Source organism: Bombina bombina, chromosome 6, assembly GCF_027579735.1.
Source record: "Bombina bombina isolate aBomBom1 chromosome 6, aBomBom1.pri, whole genome shotgun sequence".
NCBI classification, from domain to species: Eukaryota; Metazoa; Chordata; class Amphibia; order Anura; family Bombinatoridae; genus Bombina; species Bombina bombina.
The window spans coordinates 619337268-619361345 of NC_069504.1; the positions used below are offsets into that span (position 1 = coordinate 619337268).

The 24078-nt window shown below is 39.5% G+C and overlaps 1 protein-coding gene across 4 annotated transcripts in view; it reads right to left on the reverse strand.

Moving 5' to 3' along the window:
• Window positions 1-24078, reverse strand: part of CHD2 (chromodomain helicase DNA binding protein 2) — a 1035232-nt gene that overhangs the window by 176536 nt on the left and 834618 nt on the right. For all 4 annotated transcript variants that reach the window (XM_053717628.1, XM_053717629.1, XM_053717630.1 and 1 more), the window contains one exon: window positions 10348-10479. In XM_053717628.1, coding sequence (XP_053573603.1) covers window positions 10348-10479 — 132 coding nt within the window. The remainder of the gene's footprint in view (window positions 1-10347; window positions 10480-24078) is intronic.

Consider the following 24078-nt stretch of genomic DNA (forward strand, 5'->3'; position numbering starts at 1 on the left):
CTGGGTCAGGGGCCGTACCTTAACGCGGTTTTGGAATTAGACTAAGACTACTTATGCAGTTTAGATTAGTTACAAACAGGGTTTGGCTTCCATGTTGAATTTTTGTGTATCTGCTTTCTGAGAACAAAAGGGATGAAAAAGCCCAGCAGGTTATGCCTTTTGTCTGGAATTTTTATTCTGGGGCAAGAAGGCACCCTTGCCCCCTGTAACTGTAGAAAACATAATTTATGTAAGAACTTACCTGATAAATTAATTTCTTTCATATTGGCAAAGAGTCCATGAGCTAGTGACGTATGGGATATACAATCCTACCAGAAGGGGCAAAGTTTCCCAAACTTCAAAATGCCTAAAAATACACCCCTCACTACAGCCACAATTCAGATTAACGATTAGCCAAGTAGTGGGGTGATAGAAAAAGTAATAAAAAGCATAAACAAAGGAACTGTAAATATAATTGTGCTTTATACAAAAAAACATAACCACCATAAAAGGGGTGGGTCTCATGGACTCTTGCCAATATGAAAGAAATGAATTTATCAGGTAAGTTCTTACATAAATTATGTTTTCTTTCATGTAATTGGCAAGAGTCCATGAGCTAGTGATGTATGGGAAAGTAATACCTAAGATGTGGTACTCCACAGAAGAGTCACTAAAGAGGGAGGGATAAAAATAAAAACAGCCATTTTCCGCTGAAAAAATTAAATTCACATCCAAAAAAAGTTTTTCTCATAATTGAAAAGAAAAAACTTTAAACATAAGCAGAGGAATCAAACTAAAACAACTGCCTGAAGAACTTTTCTACCAAAAACTGCTTCAGAAGAGGCAAATACATTAAAACGGTAGAATTTAGTAAATGTATGCAAAGGAGACCAAGTTGCTGCTTTGCAAATCTGATCAATTGAAGCTTCATTCTTAAAAGCCCACAAAGTGGAAACTGATCTAGTAGAATGAGCTGTAATTCTCTGAGGCGGGGCCTGACCCGACTCCAAATAAGCATGATGAATCAAAAGCTTTAACCAGGATGCCAAGGAAATGGTAGAAGCTTTCTGACCTTTCCTAGGACCAGAAAAGATAACAAATAGACTAGAAGTCTTCCTGAAATCTTTAGTAGCTTCAACATAATAATATTTCAAAGCTCTTACAACATTCAGAGAATGTTCTCTCCAAAGAATTTTTAGGATTAGGACACAAAGAGGGAACAACAATTTCCCTATTAATGTTGTTAGAATTCACAATTTTAGGTAAAAACTTAAATGAAGTCCGCAAAACTGCCTTATACTGATGGAAAATAAGAAAAGGAGATTCACAAGAAAGAGCAGATAAACTCAGAAACTCTTCTAGCAAAAAAGATAGCCAAAAGGAACAACACTTTCCAAGAAAGTAGTTTAATATCCAAAGAATGCATAGACTCAAAAGGAGGAGCCTGTAAAGCCATCAAAACCAAATTAAGACTTCAAGGAAGAGAGATTGATTTAATGACAGGCTTGATATGGACCAAAGTTTGCACAATACAGTGAATATATCAGGAAACTTAGCAATCTTTCTGTGAAATAAAACAGAAAGAGCAGAGATTTGTCCCTTCAAAGAACTTGCAGACAAACCTTTATCCAAACCATCCTGAAGAAACTGTAAAATTCTAGGAATTCTAAAAGAATACCAGGAGAATTTATGAGAAGAACACCATGAAATATAAGTCTTTCAAACTCGATAATAAATCCTCCTAGAAACAGATTTACAAGCCTGTAACATAGTATCAATCACTGAGTCAGAGAAACCTCTATGACTAAGCACTAAGCGTTTAATTTCCATACCTTCTAATTTAACAATTTGAGATCCTGAGTGAAAAAAACGGTCCTTGAGACAGAAGGTCTGGTCTTAAAGGAAGTAGCCAAGGTTGGCAACTGGACATCCGGACAAAATCCCAAATCCTGTGAGGCCATTCTGGTGCTACCAGAAACACAAATGATTGTTCCATGATGATCTTGGAGATCACTCTTGGAAGAAGAACTAGAGGCGGGACGATATAAGGAGGTTGGTAAAACCAAGGAACTGCTAACGCATCCATTGAATCCGCTTGAGGTTCCCTGGACCTGGACAAATACCTGGGAGGTTTCTTGTTTAGATGGGAAGCCATCACATCTATTTCTGGAAGACCCCACATCTGAACAATCTGAAAAAACACATCTGGATGGAGAGACCACTCTCCCGGATGTAAAGTCTGACGGCTTAGATAAGCCGCTTCCCAATTGTCTACACCTGGGATATGTACTGCAGAAATTAGACAAGAGCTGGATTCCACCCAAGAAAGTATCCAAGATACTTCTTTCATAGCTAGGGGACAGACTGAGTCCCACCTTGATGATTGACATATGCCACAGTTGTGATATTGTCTGTCTGAAAACAAATGAATGGTTCTCTCTTCAACAGAGGCCAAACCTGAAGAGCCCTGAAAATAGTTCTACAATATTGATTGGTAACCTCGCCTCTTGAGATTTCCAAACCCCTTGTGCTGTCAGAGATCCCCAGACAGCTCCCCAACCTGAAAGACTTGCATCTGTTGTGATTACAGTCCAGGTTGGACGAACAAAAGAGGCCCCTGGAACTATACAATGGTGATCTAACCACCAAGTTAGAGAGTCGAACATTGGGATTTAAGGATATTAATTGTGACAGACGATGTGACCTGAACACAAAGAATTGTTTTACTCAAAAGTTGCTGTTTTTATAAGATGTTTTGAATAAAGGATTAAAAACTTTTACCAACGCTCCTTCGTTTTGGGATATTCCTTTCTTGTTACTTTGGATTATTAATTGTGATATACTTGTATAATGAAGGATAAACCATTGATTCAGCATACAAAGCTGAAGAGGTCTCATATGAAAACGAGCAAAGGGAATTGCGTCCTATGCTGCAGTCATGAGACCTAAAACTTTCATGCACATAGCCACTGAAGGGAATGATTGAGACTGAAGGTTTCGACAAGCTGAAACCAATTTTATTCGTCTCTTGTCTGTTAGAGACAGAGTCATGGAAACCTAAAAAGGTGACCCTTGTCTGAGGAATCAAGGAACTTTTTGGTAAATTGATCCTCCAACCATGTCTTTGAAGAAACAACACTAGTTGATTTGTGTGAGATTCGGCAGAATGTAAAGACTGAGCTAGTACCAAGATATCGTCCAAAAAAGGAAACACTGCAATACACTGTTCTCTGATTACAGAGAGTAGAACACCGAGAACCTTTGAAAAAATTCTTGGAGCTGTCGCTAGGCCAAATGGAAGAGCGACAAATTGGTAATGCTTGTCTAGAAAAGAGAATCTCAGAAACCGATAGTGGTCTGGATGAATCGGAATATGAAGATATGCATCCTGTAAGTCTATCGTGGACATATAATGAACTTGCTGAACAAAAAGCAAAATAGTCCTTATAGTCACCATTTTGAAAATTGACACTCTTACAAAACGATTCAAAATCTTCAGATCCAGAACTGGCCTGAATGAATTTTCTTTTTTTGGGACAATGAAAAGATTTGAATAAAACCCCAGACCCTGTTCCTGAAACGGAACTGGTATGATTACCCCTGAAAGCTCTAGATCTGAAACACACTTCAGAAAAGCCTGAGCCTTCACTGGATTTGCTGAAACGTGTGAGAGAAAAAAAATCTTCTTACAGGGTGTCTTACTCAAACCTATTCGATATCCTTGAGAGACAATACTCTGTATCTATTGATTTTGGACAGAATCTGCCCAAATGTTTTGGAAAAAATGTAATCTGCCTCCCACCAGCTGAGCTGGAATGAGGGCCACACCTTCAAGCGGACTTGGGGGCTGGCTTTGGTTTCTTAAAAGGCTTGGATTTATTCCAACTTGAAGAAGGTTTCCAATTGGAACCAGATTCTTTGGGGGAAGGATTGGCTTTCTGTTCCTTATTCTGTTGAAAAGAACGAAAACGATTAGAAGCTTTAGATTTACCCTTAGATCTTTTATCCTGAGGTTAAAAAACTCCCTTCCCCCCAGTGACAGTTGAAATAATTAAATCCAACTGAGAACCAAATAAATTGTTACCTTGGAAAGAAAGAGATAGTAATCTAGACATAGATACCAAGTCAGCATTCCAATATTTGAGCCACAAAGCTCTTCTAGCTAAAATAGCTAAAGACATAGATTTAACATCAATATTGATGATATCAAAAATAGCATCACAGATAAAATGATTAGCATGTTGAAGCAAGCAAACAATGATAGACAAATCAGAATCTGTTTCCTGTTGCGCTAAGCTTTCCAACCAAAAAGTTGATGCAGCTGCAACAGCAGCCATGGATATAGCAGGCCTAAGAATGTAGCCAGAAAATAAATAAGCTTTCCTTTGATAAGATTCAAGTTTCCTATCTAAAGGGTCCTTAAAAGAAGTACTATATTCTATAGGAATAGTAGTACGTTTGGCAAGAGTAGAAATAGCCCCATCAACTGGGGATTATTTCCAAAAACTCAAATCTAACTGCTGGCAAAGGATACAACTTTTTAAACCCAGAAGAAGGAATAAAAGAAGTACCAGGCCTATTCCATTCCTTTGAAATCATATCAGAAATAGCATCAGGAACTGGAAATAACTCTGAAGTAACCACAGGAGGTTTATAAACAGAATTTAACCGTTTACTAGTTTTAGTATCAAGAAGATTAGTTTCCTCAATATTCAAAGAAATCAACACTTCTTTTAACAAGGATTGAATATACTCCATCTTAAAGAGATAAGTAGATTTGTCAGTGTCAATATCTGAGGTAGGATCTTCTGAACCAGATAGATCCTCATCAGAGGAGGATAATTCAGTATGTTGTCGGTCATTTGAAATTTCATCAACTTTATGAGAAGTTTTAAAATACCTTTTACGTTTATTAGAAGGCGGAATAGCAGACAAAGCCTTCTGAATCGCATCAGCAATAAAATCTTTTATATTCAAAGGAATATCATGTACATTAGATGTTGAAGGAACAGGCATTGTACTAGTACTGATGGATACATTCTCTACATGTAAAAGCTTATCATGACAACTGTTACATATTACAGATCGAGATATAATCTCCGCTAACTTACAACAGATACACTTAGCTTTGGTAGAACTTATCAGGCAGCAGGGTTTCAACAGTGGTTTCTGAGACAGGATCGGATTGAGACATCTTGCACATGTAAGAGAAAAAAACATATAAAGCAAAATTATCAATTTCCTTATATGGCAGTTTCAGGAATGGGAAAAAAAATGCAAACAGCATAGCCCTCTGAGCATAAAAAATGCAAGAGGTATATAGGAAGTGGGGTTTAAATAAATAAATAAATAAATTATTTGGCGCCAAGTATGACGCACAACGCAAAATGAAATTTTTGGAGGCTTACAACATCCGGAAATGACGCAACTCGCGTCATGGCAGATGCAACCTTGTGCAAGGAAACCTAGCGTCAACTATGATGCCGGAAATGACTAATATGCATCACCGAACGTACCTTCGCGCCAAAAAAATTCTCGCGCCAAGAATGACGCAATAAATATCAGCATTTTGCGACCACGTGAGCCTAATTTTGCCTGAAAATTTATGAAAAAGCAGACAATTTGAAGAAAAGACTATATTTCAGGTAATAAAAAAATAACTTCATAAATATGTTTCCCAATTTTGAAACTGAAGTCTGCAAAAGGAAATATACATAAACCTGACTCATGGCAAATATAAGTACAATACATAGATTTAAAACTTTATATTAATACATTAAGTGCCAAACCACAGCTGAGAGTGTCTTAAGTAATGAAAACATACTTACCGAAAGACACCCATCCACATATAGCAGATAGTCAAACCAGTACTGAAACAGTATCAGTAGAGGTAATGGAATATGAGAGTATATCGTCGATCTGAAAAGGGAGGTAGGAGATGAATCTCTACGACCGATAACAGAGAACCTTTGAAAAGATTTCCCATGAGGAAAACAATAGACTCAATAGGTGATATTTTCTTCACTTTCCTCTGACAAACACTACTCTGAGAGGAATCGGGCTTTAAAATGCTGAGAAACACATATTCACAGAAGAAAATCAAGCACAAACTTACTTCATCACATCCATAGGGAGGCAAAGTTAGTAAAACTGAATTGTGGGTGTGGTGAAGGGTGTATTTATAGGCATTTTGAGGTTTGGGAAACTTTGCCCCTTCTGGTAGGATTGTATATCCCATACGTCACTAGCTCATGGACTCTTGCCAATTACATGAAAGAAATAATAGAATCCATACCTGGACCAAATAAGGTTTTACCTTTAAAAGCCAAATAAAATAGTCTGGAATTTGAAACTATGTCTGCCAACCAAAACTTAAGACAGAGTTCTTCTAGAAAGGACTGCTAAAGCATTATTCTTGGCATTTATGAGGAAGATCTGTATGATGGATCACATATACTGCAGGCTGAAATAACAAGCCTCCCTGAAAAAAAGCCTTCCTTAAGTAACCTTCAAGCTTCCTGTCCATAGGATCTTTAAAATATTTACTATCCTCTAAATGGATAGTTGTTCTTTTAGCCAAAGCATAAATTGCACTGTCAACTTTAAGGGACACTGAACCCAATTTTTTTCTTTTGTGATTCAGATAGAGCATGCAATTTTAAGCAACTTTCTAATTTACTCCTATTATTTTTTCTTCGTTCTCTTGCTATCTTTATTTGAAAAAGAAGGCATTGCTTTTCGGGTTCAGAACTCTGGATAGCACTTTTTTTTATTGGTGGATGAATATATCCACCAATCAGCAAGGACAACCCAGGTTGTTCACCAAAAATGGGCTGACATCTAAACTTAGATTCTTGCATTTCAAATAAAAATACCAAGAGAATTAAGAAAATTTGATAATAGGAGTAAATTAGAAAGTTGCTTAAAATGTCATGCTCTATCTGAATCACAAAAGAAAAAAATCTGGGTTCAGTGTCCCTTTAGGGATGGTGCCCCATAGTTTCACATTGGTTTCAGCAATAGGAAAAAGTTTTTTAAAAGTTGCCGCTGGAGTAAATGGAACTGGCTTGTCCCATTCCTTAGTAATAACCTCATTAATCAATGAAGGCACTGGAAAAATCTCAGGAGAACAAGACCTAGGCCTGACTAAAAGATCCAACTTATTACAGGTTTTTACTCAGTTGGTTTTGAATCCTAAATGCCTAAATTTATAAGAACTCTTTAAACCCCTAAACGACCAGCACCATACCCTGTACAGAGGGAGGTGGGTGGGTGGTGGGAGGTGGGGCGGGACCATTACGCTAAGGAGAAAAAAAAATGTGTAGCGCGGCAGTGAGTTGAAAGGAGGGAGGGGGAGGAAGGGGAAGCAGGGAAAGGGAGTTCCTATAGTGGAAAGTGGGGTAAAGGGTGGGAAAGCGATCTTGGAGGGGGGTATGGTAATGAGGGGGGGCAGCTACACTACAGTTTATGTCAAATAACAATTATAGCAAACTGGATACTGGCAGACAGCTGCCAGTACCTAAGATGGCAGGTTATAGGTAGAGGGGGGAGGTTTAGAGAGCTGTTTGTGGGTGGGGGGGGGGGGAATCAGGGAGGTTGGGGGTTAAGGGGGGAATCCTACACTGTATTTAAGATGGGGTCACAATTGGGGGGGGGGGTGGAGGGAGCTGTTTGAGAGGGATCAATTAGGGATCAGGGGGTGGGAAGTATCAGGTGGGAGGGTAATCTCTACACTAAAGCTAAAATTAACCTTACAAACTACCTGATTAACCCCTTCACTGCTGAGAATAATAAAAGTGTGGTGCACAGCTGCAATTAGCAGCCTTCTAATTACCAAAAAGCAATGGCAAAGCCATATAGGTCTGCTATTTCTGAACAAATGGGATCCCAGAGAAGCATTTACAACCATTTGTGCGATGATTGCACACGCAGTTTGTAAATAATTTCAGTGAGAAACCTAAAGTTTGTGAAAAAGTTAACAATTTTTTTTTATTTGATCGCATTTGGCGGTGAAGAGGTGGCATGAAGCATAGCAAAATGGGCCTAGATCAATACTTTGGGTTGTCTACTAAAAAAAATATATATAGTTTGTAAATATAAAAAAGGCTCTATTTCTGTTAAAATGTAAAAATGCTCTGGTCTTTTGGGGAAGTTTTAGTCTGAAATGCCCGGTCCTTAAGGGGTTAAAAGAAAACGCAAATGTTTTTTAAAATAAAAGATCATCTCCTCAGGTTCTTTGTCTAATTCTGAGGAAGAATCATCTTTAATTCCCCCCCTCTCATGCAGAAGATAACCCCACTAAATCAGAACCTGACTGACAGTTTTAGTACTCAGTTTCAGTAACGATGTGTTTAGTCTTACGCTTACTTGGAGGCGGTAAAGACTCCAGTGCGTCAGATACTGCCACATGTAAAGGAGAAAAATCAGATATGACGTGTAATTTGTACAAGTGGTTTACTAATAGTTTGTGATGAGCTGGGGGAAGGTGAATGAGATTGTAAAACAACTGTTAAACAAGCATTACATAATTGAGCAGGAGGACATAACACTACCTTACATAATAAACATTTATTTGTCGGAATAACAATGTTTATGACTGTCTCCTCAGACAATAAGGGAATGGCCTCAGCACTCCTCGTTTGCTCCATAACAATATGAAAAACAAATAAAAGTATATAATAGTGTTACAACACTAAAATAAAGTAAATAAGCCTCAAACATATGATAATTAACAAAATGTGTGAGAGAAAGAAACACTGTTAAGTGCAATGACTAAACTTATTTCCAAAAATAAAGTTGTAACTCCAGAAATACCAGCATGTGTAGAACACTCACTGTACCCCCAGAGCTCCGGTAGAGTAACTTACACCCCCCTGACACAGACAAGTGGGATGTGAAGAAGCACTGCTTTTTAGAGCTGAGTAACTGAGAATTGCGCGCCTCACTGTCCTGAGTCAACTGTCCTGAGTCAGAAGAGGCGGGGACCCCCACCAAAACCCTTGTGGCACGAAAGAAGAACTAAACTCCCCTCCCACCAACAATGGTGAAGTTACACAGCAGGACCCGGTCTACTGCCGAATGGCCTAGATGCAGCGTTCTGATCACGCGTTATGTGACCAGAGCGATGTGGATACAGACTGATAATACTGTGAAAGCACCAAACATGCATACAGCCCGTGTCACCTCACTACTTAGGGAATAAATAAAATTGTAAGTAGATATCCCTTACAGACCAAAGGGCTATTATATATACTGTACATACATGTACATACCTTAATTCAGGACATGCAGGAGATCTGTGATCTGTCACAAATCCATGATGAGGGATGTATGTGGAAGAGTATTGGAAGACGCTTGAGAACTTCCCAATGACCCACTGGCCTGCTGTGTGAAAAAGAACTCCATTGAGAAGGATTATAATTCACCAGCATCTGAGTAAGTGGACCCTCTCTTCTGGGAACTATCCACTGAGGGTATAAAATAAACTTTCTTCTAACACCCCTCTCTCCTTACCCTCTCCATGACAAGGCAAATAACTACTAGGGGGAGAAGGGGAAGTAGGAGGGATTTATATATAAGCTCCGGTAGGGTGTGTCTGCCTCCTCCTGGTAGCCAGGTGATGTAATTCCAAAGTGTAAGGCTCATGGACTCTAACTACCATTAGAAATAATCTGTGTCCAGTAGGGAGTCCATCCACTGCTGTGTATGTCACAGCAAAGGATCATTATACGGAGTATATCGACAACCCAACAAGAGATTTGGTTTGGGGACCGGTCCCTGTTTGTGACTAAGTCCTTCACTGAGAGTAATTGTATCGCTACCCAATACTCCAATTTCCCCTCTGAGTAGCAGCTCTCAGAGAGGAAAAATGGGCCTCAATTCTGAGTACCTCTTTCAACGAAGAATCTGGAGCAGCTCAATTATTCAACAAGCTCCTGTGAGGCAAAGATTAAAACTGGCATACCATAGATGTTGGATGGATTAAGAACTTTTAGAGTTTTGTGAATCTTTCTCTCCTCCTAGTGGCCAGGAATTGAATCCCAGTAGTAATGGTTCATAGGCTCTCACCATTTTATGAAAGAAAAACAAACACCAACAAAAATGTAAACACAATTGCAACTACAAGACTAAGGGGAGAATCAGAGACCAGGGAAGAATATTAATACCTAAAGGAACAAAGTCCCATACTGTTGGCCAACAGTGGTTACAAATCTTCCCCCCAAATAATGTGCCAATGGACCCTGCACAGATAACCTGTTTTATTAAATAAATTTAGTTTTTTTTTTCCCCTCCAGCTACAAGCACTGTAACTTTGGGCTATAAATAGTTTTGTACACACAACAAAAACCAAAGATTTTTTCTACATACCCTCTCCTTTTTTTCTTTAGTCTTTCCTTTTACTTTGGAAACTTCTTTCTTTTGGTTTTGCTTATCCTTGTTTTCCTTGTTATCTTTTTTCTTCTCTTTTTTCTTGTTTGGGCTTTTATCAGCACCATCCTCCTGGAGAAAAAATGCTGAAGTAAATACAATAGTTTACGATTGCTGCAGCATGCAAAACCCAAGAGTAAAAGTATTGCACTGTTTAGAAAACACATTTAATCACATGGGCATGCGCACACCCACCATGGTCACACATTCATTTTTCCTTTTTTTTTTTTTTTTTTAACAAATAAAACATAATTTATGCTTACCTGATAAATTCCTTTCTTCTGTAGTGTGATCAGTCCACGGGTCATCATTACTTGTGGGATATTATCTGCTCCCCTACAGGAAGTGCAAGAGGATTCACCCAGCAGAGTTGCTATATAGCTCCTCCCCTCTACGTCACCTCCAGTCATTCGACCAAGAACCAACGAGAAAGGAGAAGCCAAGGGTGTAGTGGTGACTGGAGTATAATTTAAAAAATATTTACCTGCCTTAAAAAACAGGGCGGGCCGTGGACTGATCACACTACAGAAGAAAGGAATTTATCAGGTAAGCATAAATTATGTTTTCTTCTGTTAAGTGTGATCAGTCCACGGGTCATCATTACTTGTGGGATACCAATACCAAAGCAAAAGTACACGGATGACGGGAGGGATAGGCAGGCTCTTTATACAGAAGGAACCACTGCCTGAAGAACCTTTCTCCCAAAAATAGCCTCCGAGGAAGCAAAAGTGTCAAATTTGTAAAATTTGGAAAAAGTATGAAGCGAAGACCAAGTTGCAGCCTTGCAAATCTGTTCAACAGAGGCCTCATTCTTAAAGGCCCAAGTGGAAGCCACAGCTCTAGTGGAATGAGCTGTAATTCTTTCAGGAGGCTGCTGTCCAGCAGTCTCATAAGCTAAACGAATTATGCTACGAAGCCAAAAAGAGAGAGAGGTAGCAGAAGCTTTTTGACCTCTCCTCTGACCAGAGTAAACGACAAACAGGGAAGACGTTTGTCGAAAATCTTTAGTTGCCTGTAAATAAAATTTAAGGGCACGAACTACATCCAGATTGTGCAAAAGACGTTCCTTCCTCGAAGAAGGATTTGGGCACAAGGATGGAACAACAATCTCCTGATTGATATTCCTGTTAGTGACTACCTTAGGTAAGAACCCAGGTTTAGTACGCAGAACTACCTTATCCGAGTGAAAAATCAAATAAGGAGAATCACAATGTAAGGCTGATAACTCAGAGACTCTTCGAGCCGAGGAAATAGCCATTAAAAATAGAACTTTCCAAGATAACAACTTTATAACAATGGAATGAAGGGGTTCAAACGGAACACCCTGTAAAACGTTAAGAACAAGGTTTAAACTCCATGGTGGAGCCACAGCTTTAAACACAGGTTTAATCCTGGCCAAAGCCTGACAAAAAGCCTGAACGTCTGGAACTTCTTGACAGACGCTTGTGTAACAGAATGGACAGAGCTGAGATCTGTCCCTTTAAGGAACTAGCGGATAACCCCTTTTCTAAACCTTCTTGTAGAAAAGACAATATCCTAGGAATCCTAACCTTACTCCAAGAGTAACCTTTGGATTCGCACCAATATAGGTATTTACGCCATATTTTATGGTAAATCTTTCTGGTAACAGGCTTCCTAGCCTGTATTAAGGTATCAATAACTGACTCAGAAAAACCACGCTTTGATCAGATCAAGCGTTCAATTTCCAAGCAGTCAGCTTCAGAGAAGTTAGATTTTGATGTTTGAAAGGACCCTGAATCAGAAGGTCCTGTTTCAGAGGTAACGACCAAGGTGGACAGAATGACATGTCCACCAGATCTGCATACCAAGTCCTGCGTGGCCATGCAGGCGCTATTAGAATCACTGATGCTTTCTCCTGTTTGATTCTGGCAATCAATCGAGGAAGCATCGGGAAAGGTGGAAACACATGAGCCATCCTGAAGGTCCATGGTGCTGTCAAGGCATCTATCAGGACCGCTCCCGGATCCCTGGATCTGGACCCGTAGCGCGGAAGCTTGGCGTTCTGTCGAGACGCCATGAGATCTATCTCTGGTTTGCCCCAACGTCGAAGTATTTGGGCAAAGACCTCTGGATGAAGTTCCCACTCCCCCGGATGAAAAGTCTGACGACTTAAGAAATCCGCCTCCCAGTTCTCCACTCCCGGGATGTGGATTGCAGACAGGTGGCAAGAGTGAGACTCTGCCCAGCGAATTATCTTCGATACTTCCATCATTGCTAGGGAGCTTCTTGTCCCTCCCTGATGGTTGATATAAGCTACAGTCGTGATGTTGTCCGACTGGAACCTGATGAACCCCCGAGTTGTTAACTGGGGTCAAGCCAGAAGAGCATTGAGGACTGCTCTCAATTCCAGAATGTTTATTGGAAGAAGACTTTCCTACTGATTCCATAGTCCCTGAGCCTTCAGAGAATTCCAGACAGCGCCCCAACCTAGTAGGCTGGCGTCTGTTGTTACAATTGACCAGTCTGGCCTGCTGAATGGCATTCCCCTGGCCAGATGTGGCCGATAAAGCCACCATAGAAGAGAATTTCTGGTCTCTTGATTCAGATTTAGAGTGGGGGACAAATCTGAGTAATCCCCATTCCACTGACTTAGCATGCACAGTTGCAGTGGTCTGAGATGTAGGCGTGCAAAAGGAACTATGTCCATTGCTGCTACCATTAGTCCGATTACCTCCATGCATTGAGCTACTGACGGGTGTTGAATAGAATGAAGGACACGGCATGCACTTTGAAGTTTTGTTAACCTGTCCTCTGTCAGGTAAATCTTCATTTCTACAGAATCTATCAGAGTCCCCAGGAAGGGAACTCTTGTGAGTGGAAAGAGAACTTTTCTTTTCGTTCACTTTCCATCCATGCGACCTTAGAAATGCCAGTACTATCTCTGTATGAGATTTGGCAGTTTGAAGGCTTGAAGCTTGTATCAGTATGTCGTCTAAGTACGGAGCTACTGAAATTCCTCGCGGTCTTAGTACCGCCAGAAGAGTGCCCAGAACCTTTGTGAAGATTCTTGGAGCCGTAGCCAGTCCGAATGGAAGAGCTACAAACTGGTAATGCCTGTCTAAAAAGGCAAACCTTAGATACCGGTAATGGCTTTTGTGAATCGGTATGTGAAGGTAAGCATCCTTTAAATCCACTGTGGTCATGTACTGACCCTCTTGGATCATGGGCAAAAATGTTCGAATAGTTTCCATCTTGAATGATGGAACTCTTAGGAATTTGTTTAGGATCTTTAAATCCAAGATTGGCCTGAAGGTTCCCTCTTTTTTGGGAACTACAAACAGATTTGAGTAAAACCCTTGTCCTTGTTCCAACCGCGGAACTGGATGGATCACTCCCATTAATAAAAGATCTTGTACGCAGCGTAGAAACGCTTCCTTCTTTGTTAGGTTTGTTGACAACCTTGACAGATGAAATCTCCCTCTTGGGGGAGAGGATTTGAAGTCCAGAAGGTATCCCTGAGATATGATCTCTAACGCCCAGGGATCCTGAACATCTCTTGCCCAAGCCTGGGCGAAGAGGGAAAGTCTGCCCCCCACTAGATCCGGTCCCGGATCGGGGGCCCTCAATTCATGCTGTCTTAGGGGCAGCAGCAGATTTTCTGGCCTGTTTGCCCCTGTTCCAGGACTGGTTAGGTTTCCAGCCTTGTCTGTAGCGAGCAACAGCTCCTTCCTGTTTTGGTGCAGAGGAAGTTGATGCTGCTCCTGCTTTGAAATTACAAAAGGAACGAAAATTGGACTGTCTAGCCTTGGCTTTGGCCTTGTCCTGAGGCAGGGCATGACCTTTACCTCCTGTAATGTCAGCAATAATCTCTTTCAAGCCGGGCCCGAATAAGGTCTGCCCTTTGAAAGGAATATTAAGCAATTTAGATTTAGACGTAACATCAGCTGACCAGGATTTCAGCCACAGAGCTCTGCGTGCCTGAATGGCGAATCCTGAATTTTTAGCCGCAAGTTTAGTTAAATGTACTACGGCATCTGAAATAAATGAATTAGCTAACTTAAGGAATTTAAGTTTGTGTGTGATGTCATCTAGTGTGGATGATTGAAGTGTCTCTTCCAGAGACTCAAACCAAAATGCTGCTGCAGCCGTGACAGGCGCAATACATGCAAGAGGTTGCAATATAAACCCTTGTTGAACAAACATTTTCTTAAGGTAACCCTCTAATTTTTTATCCATTGGATCTGAAAAAGCACAGCTATCCTCCACTGGGATAGTGGTACGCTTAGCTAAAGTAGAAACTGCTCCCTCCACCTTAGGGACCATTTGCCATAAGTCCTGTGTGGCGGCGTCTATTGGAAACATCTTTCTGAATATAGGAGGGGGTGAGAAAGGCACACCGGGTCTATCCCACTCCTTAGTAACAATGTCAGTAAGTCTCTTAGGTATAGGAAAAACGTCAGTACTCGTCGATACCGCAAAATATTTATCCAACCTACACATTTTCTCTGGGATTGCAACTGTGTTACAATCATTCAGAGCCGCTAATACCTCCCCTAGTAACACACGGAGGTTCTCAAGCTTAAATTTAAAATTTGAAATGTCTGAGTCCAGTTTATTTGGATCAGAACCGTCACCCACAGAATGAAGCTCTCCGTCTTCACGTTCTGCAAACTGTGACGCAGTATCAGACATGGCCCTTGCATTATCAGCGCACTCTGTTCTCACCCCAGAGTGATCACGTTTACCTCTTAGTTCTGTTAGTTTAGCCAAAACTTCAGTCATAACAGTAGCCATATCTTGTAATGTGATTTGTAATGGCCGCCCAGATGTACTCGGCGCTACAATATCACGCACCTCCTGAGCGGGAGATGCAGGTACTGACACGTGAGGCGAGTTAGTCGGCATAACTCTCCCCTCGTTGTTTGGTGAAATATGTTCAATTTGTACAGATTGACTGTTTTTTAAAGTAGCATCAATACATTTAGTACATAAATTTCTATTGGGCTCCACTTTGGCATTAACACATATAGCACAGAGATATTCCTCTGAATCAGACATGTTTAACACACTAGCAAATAAACAGCAACTTGAAAATACTTTTCAAAGTAATTTACAAATAATATGAAAACGAACTGTGCCTTTAAGAAGCACAGAAAAAAATTATAACAGTTAAAATAATTAAGTTATAGCATCAATCTTTGTCAGAATATACAGTTTTAGCAAAGGATTGTTCCCCTCAGCAATTAAACAACACAACTTTAGCAAAGGTTTAATCCCATTAGCAAAGATAACAATTTCTGAAAGCAGGAAACAAATTACAGAATAAACGTTTTTATCTCAGTCAAACTATAATTCTCACAGCTCTGCTGAGAGAAATTATGCTGACTGAAATATTTGATGCATAGTAAAAGCGCCCCTCCCCCACACACACAGCAGTGAGGGAGAACAGAAACTGACAGAAAAAACAGATTTAAGTAACTGCCAAGTGGAAAAATAGTGCCCAAACATTTATTCACTCAGTACCTCAGTAAATGAAAACGATTTTACATTCCAGCAAAAACGTTAAACATAATCTCTAGTTATTAAACAGCTTTATGTCTTTCTTACAGTGTAATTCTAGTGAATTACCATTCTCCCAGAATACTGAAGTGTAAAGTATACATACATGACATTATATCGGTATGGCAGGATTTTCTCATCAATTCCATTGTCAGAAAATAAAAACTGCTACATACCTCTATGCAGATTCATCTGCCCGCTGTCCCCTGATCTGAAGTTTACCTCACTCCTCAGATGGCCGAGAACAGCAACATGATCTTAACTACTCCGGCTAAAATCATAGCAAAACTCTGGTAGATTCTTCCTCAAACTCTGCCAGAGAGGTAATAACACACTCCGGTGTTATTTTAAAATAACAAACTTTTGATTGAAGATATAAAACTAAGTATAATCACCATAGTCCTCTCACACGACCTATCTAGTTGCTGGGTGCAAGAGAATGACTGGAGGTGACGTAGAGGGGAGGAGCTATATAGCAACTCTGCTGGGTGAATCCTTTTGCACTTCCTGTAGGGGAGCAGATAATATCCCACAAGTAATGATGACCCGTGGACTGATCACACTTAACAGAAGAAAAGGTAAATTCTATTGCATAAAGAATATGCTAAAGCCATGATTCACATTGAAAATGTTAAAATGTATGGAAATTCTGGTATAAAATTATGTGGAGTAGTTAGTGACCAGACCATTTTTTAATTTTCTTACAATTAAGGACCAGGGCTATTTTTACATTTTTGCAGTGTTTCGCCTAGATTACGAGTCTTGCGTTAGGGTTAAAAAGCAGCGAGAGGCTTTTTAACGCCCGCTGGTATTACGAGCCTTGCAGCTACAGGTGTACCGCTCACTTTTTTGGTGCGACTCTAAAATACCGCAAACCCACTTACGTCAATTGCGTATCCTATATTTTCAATGGGATTTTCCTAATGCCGGTATTATGAGTCTTCCTCAAAGTGAGCGGTACACCCTCTACCTCCAAGATCCCTAACGAATTTGAAAGTCAGTAGTTAAGAGTTTTATGGGCTAACGCCGTAGTATAAAACTCTTAACTAAAGTGCTAAAAAGTACACTAACACTCATAAACTACCTATTAACCCCTAAACCGAGCCCCCCCCCACATCGCAAACACTAAAATAAATTTTTTAACCCCTAATCTGCTGAAACCGGACATCGCCTCCACTATAATAAATATATTAACCCCTAAACCGCCGCACTCCCGCCTCGCAAACACTAGTTAAATATTATTAATCCCTAATCTGCCGTCCCTAACATCGCCGACACCTACCTACATTTATTAACCCCTAATCTGCCGCCCCCAACTTCGCCGCCACTATATTAAATGTATTAACCCCTAAACCTAACCCTAACACCACCCTAACTTAAATATAATTTAAATAAATATAAATAAAATTACTACAATTAACTAAATTATTCCTATTTAAAACTAAATACTTACCTGTAAAATAAACCCTAAGATAGCTACAATATAACTAATAGTTACAATGTAGCTAAACTAATAGTTACAATGTAGCTATCTCAGGGTTTATTTTTATTTTACAGGCAACTTTGTATTTATTTTAACTAGGTACAATAGTTATTAAATAGATATTAACTTTTTAATAACTACCTAGCTAAAATAAGTACAAATTTACCTGTAAAATAAAACCTAAACTAAGTTACAATTACACCTAACACTACACTATAATTAAATTAATTCCCTAAATTAACTACAATTAATTACAATTAAATAAAATAAAGTACGAAAAAAACCCACACTAAATTACAGAAAATAAAATAATTAAAATTTTTTAAAACTAATTACACCTAATCTAATCCCCCCATAAAAATAAAAATCCCTACCCTATACTAAATTACAAATAGCCCTTAAAAGGGCTTTTTGCGGGGCATTGCCCCAGAGTAAGCAGCTCTTTTACTTGTAAAAAAAAAAATACAATACCCCCCTCCAACATTAAAACCCACCACCCACACACCCAACCCTACTCTAAAACCCACCCAATCCCCCCTTAATAAAACCTAACACTAACCCCTTGAAGATCACCCTACCTTGAGAAGTCTTCACCCAACCGGGCCGAAGTCCTCAACAAAGCCGGGCAAAGTGGTCCTCCAGACGGGCAGAAGTCTTCATCCAAGCCGGGAAGTAGAGGTCCTCCAGACGGGCAGAAGTCTTCATCCAGACGGCATCTTCTATCTTCATCCATCCAGAGCGGGTCCATCTTCAAGACATCCGACGCGGAGCATCCACTTCTTTCTTGATCCGACGACTAAATGACGGTACCTTTAAGTGACGTTATCCAAGATGGCGTCCCATCAATTCCGATTGGCTGATAGAATTCTATCAGCCAATCAGAATTAAGGTAGAAAAAATACTATTGGCTGATCCAATCAGCCAATAGGATTGAGCTTGCATTCTATTGGCTGTTCCAATCAGCCAATAGAATGCGAGCTCAATCCTATTGGCTGATTGGATAAGTTAATAGGATTGAACTTCAATCCTATTGGCTGATTGCATCAGCCAATAGGATTTTTTCTACCTTAATTCCGATTGGCTGATAGAATTCTATCAGCCAATCGGAATTGAAGGGACGTCATCTTGGATGACGTCACTTAAAGGTACCGTCATTTAGTCGTCGGATCAAGAAAGAAGAGGATGCTCCACGTCGGATGTCTTGAAGATGGAGCCGCTCCGCGCCGGATGGATGAAGATAGAAGATGCCGTCTGGATGAAGACTTCTGCCCGTCTGGAGGACCTCTTCTTCCCAGCTTGGATGAAGACTTCTGCCCGTCTGGAGGACCATTTCGCCCGGCTTTGTTGAGGACATCGGCCCGGTTGGGTGAAGACTTCTCAAGGTGATTTTCAAGGGGTTAGTGTTAGGTTTTATTAAGGGGGGATTGGGTGGGTTTTAGAGTAGGGTTGGGTGTGTGGGTGGTAGGTTTTAATGTTGGGGGGGGTATTGTATTTTTGTTACAGGTAAAAGAGCTGATTACTTTGGGGCAATGCCCCGCAAAAAGCCCTTTTAAGGGCTATTTGTAATTTAGTATAGGGTAGGGATTTTTATTATTTTGGGGGGCTTTTTTATTTTATTAGGGGACTTTTTTATTTTATTAGTAGGATTAGATTAGGTGTAATTAGTTTAAAAAACATGTAATTATTTTATTATTTTCTGTAATTTAGAGTTTGTTTTTTCGTACTTTATTTATTTAATTGTAATTAATTGTAGTTAATTTAGGGAATTAATTTAATTATAGTGTAGTGTTAGGTGTAATTGTAACTTAGGTTAGGTTTTATTTTACAGGTAAATTTGTACTTATTTTAGCTAGGTAGCTATTAAATAGTTAATATCCATTTAATAACTATTGTACCTAGTTAAAATACAAAGTTGCCTGTAAAATAAAAATAAACCTTAAGATATCTACATATGTAACTATTAGTTATATTGTAGCTATCTTAGGGTTTATTTTATAGGTAAGTATTTAGTTTTAAATAGGAATAATTTAGTTAATTATAGTAATTTTATTTAGATTTATTTAAATTATATTTAAGTTAGGGGGTGTTAGGGTTAGACTTAGGTTTAGGGGTTAATAACTATTAGTGGCGGCGACGTTGGGGCGGCAGATTAGGGGTTAATAAATGTAGTTAGGTTGCGGCGACATTGGGGTGGGCAGATTAGGGGTTAATAAATATAATGTAGGTGTCGGAAATGTTGGGAGCAGCAGATTAGGGGTTCATAATATAATGCAGGTGTCTGCGATGTCGGGGGCGGCAGATTAGGGGTTAATAAGTGTAAGATTAGGGGTGTTTAGACTCAGGGTTCATGTTAGGGTGTTAGGTGTAGACATAAAATGTATTTCCCCATAGGAATCAATGGGGCTGTGTTAGGAGCTGAACGCTGCTTTTTTGCAGGTGTTAGTTTTTTTTCCAGCCGGTTCTCCCCCATTGATTCCTATGGGAAAATCGTGCACAAGCCCGTTTAGCCAGCTCACCGCTACCGTAAGCAGCGCTGGTATTACAGTGAGATGTGGAGCTAAATTTTGCTCTTCGCCCACTTTTCTGCGGCTAACGTCGGGTTTGTAAATACCTGTAGGTGAGAGGTGAGTGAAAACTGCTCGTTATCACCGCACAGCTTTACCGACAAAACTCGTAATCTACCCGTTTGTGTTTAGCTGTAATTTTCCTCATACTCATTTACTGTACCCACACATATTATATACTGATTTTCTCGCCATTAAATGGATTTTCTAAAGATAATATTTTTATCATATCATATAATTTACTATAAAAAAATATATAAAATATGATGAAAAAATTGAAAAAACAAGACACTTTTTCTAACTTTGACCCCCAAAATCTGTTACACATCTACAATCGGTGAGGTAGCTCAGTTGGTAAATGCCCTGACTACAACAAAAGCCTGTTTAAAAGAACCAAGGTCACAGGTTCAAATCCTGGCAGGGCCGACTCAGCCCTTCATCCTTCAGAGGTCGATAAAATGAGTACCATTAAATTGGGTAATAATAACAACTATTACTATTCAGCTGCCGATTTGGTGAATTCCAAGAGCGAGCGCTGAAAAAACGCTTTGAGTCCCACTGGGAGAAGGGCGCTATATAAATACTAGTTATTATTATAACCACCAAAAAACATAATTTATGTAAGAACTTACCTGATAAATTAATTTCTTTCATATTGGCAAGAGTCCATGAGCTAGTGACGTATGGGATATACAATCCTACCAGGAGGGGCAAAGTTTCCCAAACCTCAAAATGCCTATAAATACACCACTCACCGAACCCACAATTCAGTTTAATGAATAGCCAAGAAGTGGGGTGATAAAGAAAGGCATAAAAAGCATCAACAAAGGAATTGGAATAATTGTGCTTTATACAAAAAAAAAATCAAAACCACCATAAAAAAGGTGGGCCTCATGGACTCTTGCCAATATGAAAGAAATTAATTTATCAGGTAAGTTCTTAAATAAATTATGTTTTCTTTCATGTAATTGGCAAAAGTCCATGAGCTAGTGACGTATGGGATAGCAATACCCAAGATGTGGAACTCCACGCAAGAGTCACTAGAGAGGGAGGGATAAAAAATAAAGACAGCCAATTCCGCTGAAAAAAATGAATCCACAACCCAAATCATAAATTTAATCTCATAATTGAAAAGAAAAAACAAATCATAAGCAGAAGAATCAAACTGAAACAGCTGCCTGAAGAACTTTTCTACCAAAAACTGCTTCTGAAGAAGCAAAAACATCAAAATAGTAGAATTTAGTAAATATATGCAAAGAAGACCAAGTTGCTGCTTTGCAAATCTGATCAACTGAAGCTTCATTCTTAAAAGCCCAGGAAGTGGAAACTGACCTAGTAGAATGAGCTGTAATTCTCTGAGGCGGGGTCTTACCCGACTCCAAATAAGCTTGATGAATCAAAAGCTTTAACCAAGATACCAAAGAAACGGCAGAAGCCTTCTGACCTTTCCTGGAACCAGAAAAAATAAATAGACTAGAAGTCTTTCTGAAAGCTTTAGTAGCTTCAACATAATATTTCAAAGCTCTCACCACATCCAAAGAATGTAAAGATCTTTCCAAAGAATTCTTAGGATTAGGACACAAAGAAGGGACAACAATTTCTCTACTAATGTTGTTAGAATTCACAACTTTAGGTAAAAATTGAAATGAAGTCCGCAAAACTGCCTTATCCTGAAGAGAAATCAGAAAAGGAGATTCACAAGAATGAGCAGATAATTCAGAAACTCTTCTAGCAGAAGAAATGGCCAAAAGGAACAACACTTTCCAAGAAAGCAATTTAATGTACAAAGAATGCATAGGCTCAAATGGAGGAGCCTGTAAAGCCTTCAAAACCAAATTAAGACTCCAAGGAGGAGAGATTGATTTAATGACAGGCTTGATAAGAACCAAAGCCTGTACAAAACAATGAATATCAGGGAGTTTAGCAATTTTTCTGTGGAATAAAACAGAAAGAGCAGAGATTTGTCCTTTCAAGGAACTTGCAGACAAACCTTTATCCAAACCTTCCTGAAGAAACTGTAAAATTCTAGGAAGTCTAAAGGAATGCCAAGAAAATTTATGAGAAGAACACCATGAAATGTAAGTCTTCCAAACTCGATAATAAATCTTTCTAGAAACAGATTTACGAGCCTGTAACATAGTATTAATCACAGAGTCAGAGAAAGCTCTATGACTAAGCACTAGGCGTTCAATTTCCATACCTTCAAATTTAATGATTTGAGATCCTGATGGAAAAACGGACCTTGAGATAGAAGGTCTGGCCTTAATGGAAGTGGCCAAGGTAGGCAACTGGACATCCGAACAAGATCTGAATACCAAAACCTGTGAGACCATGCTGGAGCCACCAGCAGCACAAACGATTGCTCCATGATGATTTTGGAGATCACTCTTGGAAGAAGAACTAGAGGTGGAAAAATATAAGCAGGTTGTTAACCCCAAGGAAGTGTCAATGCATCCACTACTTCCGCTTGAGGATCCCTGGACCTAGACAGGTACCTGGGAAGTTTCTTGTTTAGATGAGATGCCATCAGATCTATTTCTGGAAGCCCCCACATCTGAACAATTTGAGAAAACACATCTGGGTGAAGAGACCACTCTCCCGGATGTAAAGTCTGACAACTGAGATAATCCGCTTCCCAATTGTCTAATTTCTGCGGTCCATATCCCAGGTATAAACAGGAGCTGGATTCCGTCCAAAAAAGTATCCGGGATACTTCTTTCATAGCCTGAGGACTGTGAGTCCCACCCTGATGTTTGACATACGCCACAGTTGTGACATTGTCTGTCTGGAAACAAATGAACGGTTCTCTCTTCAATAGAGGCCAAAACTGCTAGCTCTGATAATCGCACAGAGTTCCAAAATATTGATTGGTAATCTCGCCTCTTGAGATTTCCAAACCCCTTGTGCTGTCAGAGATCCCCAAACAGCTCCCCAACCTGAAAGACTAGCATCTGTTGTGATCACAGTCCAGGTTGGACGAACAAAAGAGGCCCCTAGAATTATACAATGGTGATCTAACCACCAAGTCAGAGAAAGTCGAGTATTGGGATTTAAGAATATTAATTGTGATATTCTTGTATAATCCCTGCACCATTGATTCAGCATACAAAGCTGGAGAGGTCTCATATGAAAACGAGCAAAGGGATCGCGTCCGATGTTGCAGTTATAAGACCTAAAACTTCCATGCACATAGCTACTGAAGGGAATGACTGAGACTGAAGGTTCCGACAGGTTGAAACCAATTTTAAACGTCTCTTGTCTGCCAGAGACAAAGTCATGGACACTGAATCTATCTGGAAACCTAAAAAGGTTACCCTTGACTGAGGAATCAAAGAACTCTTTGGTAAATTGATCCTCCAACCATGTCTTTGAAGAAAGGGGTGTGGTGAGGGGTGTATTTATAGGCATTATGAGGTTTGGGAAACTTTGCCCCTCCTGGTAGGATTGTATATCTTATACGTCACTAGCTCATGGACTTTTGCCAAATACATGAAAGAAAACACCCATGCTAACTAGTTTCTAAATTTTGTCCTGAGTTTAGAAATACCCAATGTTTACATGTTCTTTGCTTTTTTTTGCAATTTTTTTTTCAAAATTAGCGATAGTTACATTTTAACACTGATATCTGTCAGTAATCCCTGAATATCCCCTTCACATGTATATATTTCTTTTAGTAGAGAACCCAAAGTATTGATCTAGGCCCATTTTGGTATATTCCATGCCACCATTTCGCAGCGATCAAATAAACAAATGTGTTAACTTCTTCACAAACTTTAGGTTCTCATTGAAATTATTTACAAACAGCTTGTGCAATTATGGCAAAAATGGTTGTAAATGCTTCTCTGTGATCCCCTTTGTTCAGAAATAGCAGACATATATGGCTTTGGAATTGCTTTTTGGTAATTAGAAGGCCGCTAAATTCCGCTGCGCACCACACTTGTATTATGCCCAGCAGTGAAGGGGTAAATTAAGTAGCTTGTAGGGTTAATTTTAGCTTTAGTGTAGAGATCAGTCTCCCACCTGACACATCCCACCCCCTGTATAAAAATATATATTTTTTTAACTATATATTTTCTTCAGTGTAGGATCCCCCCTTACCACCCA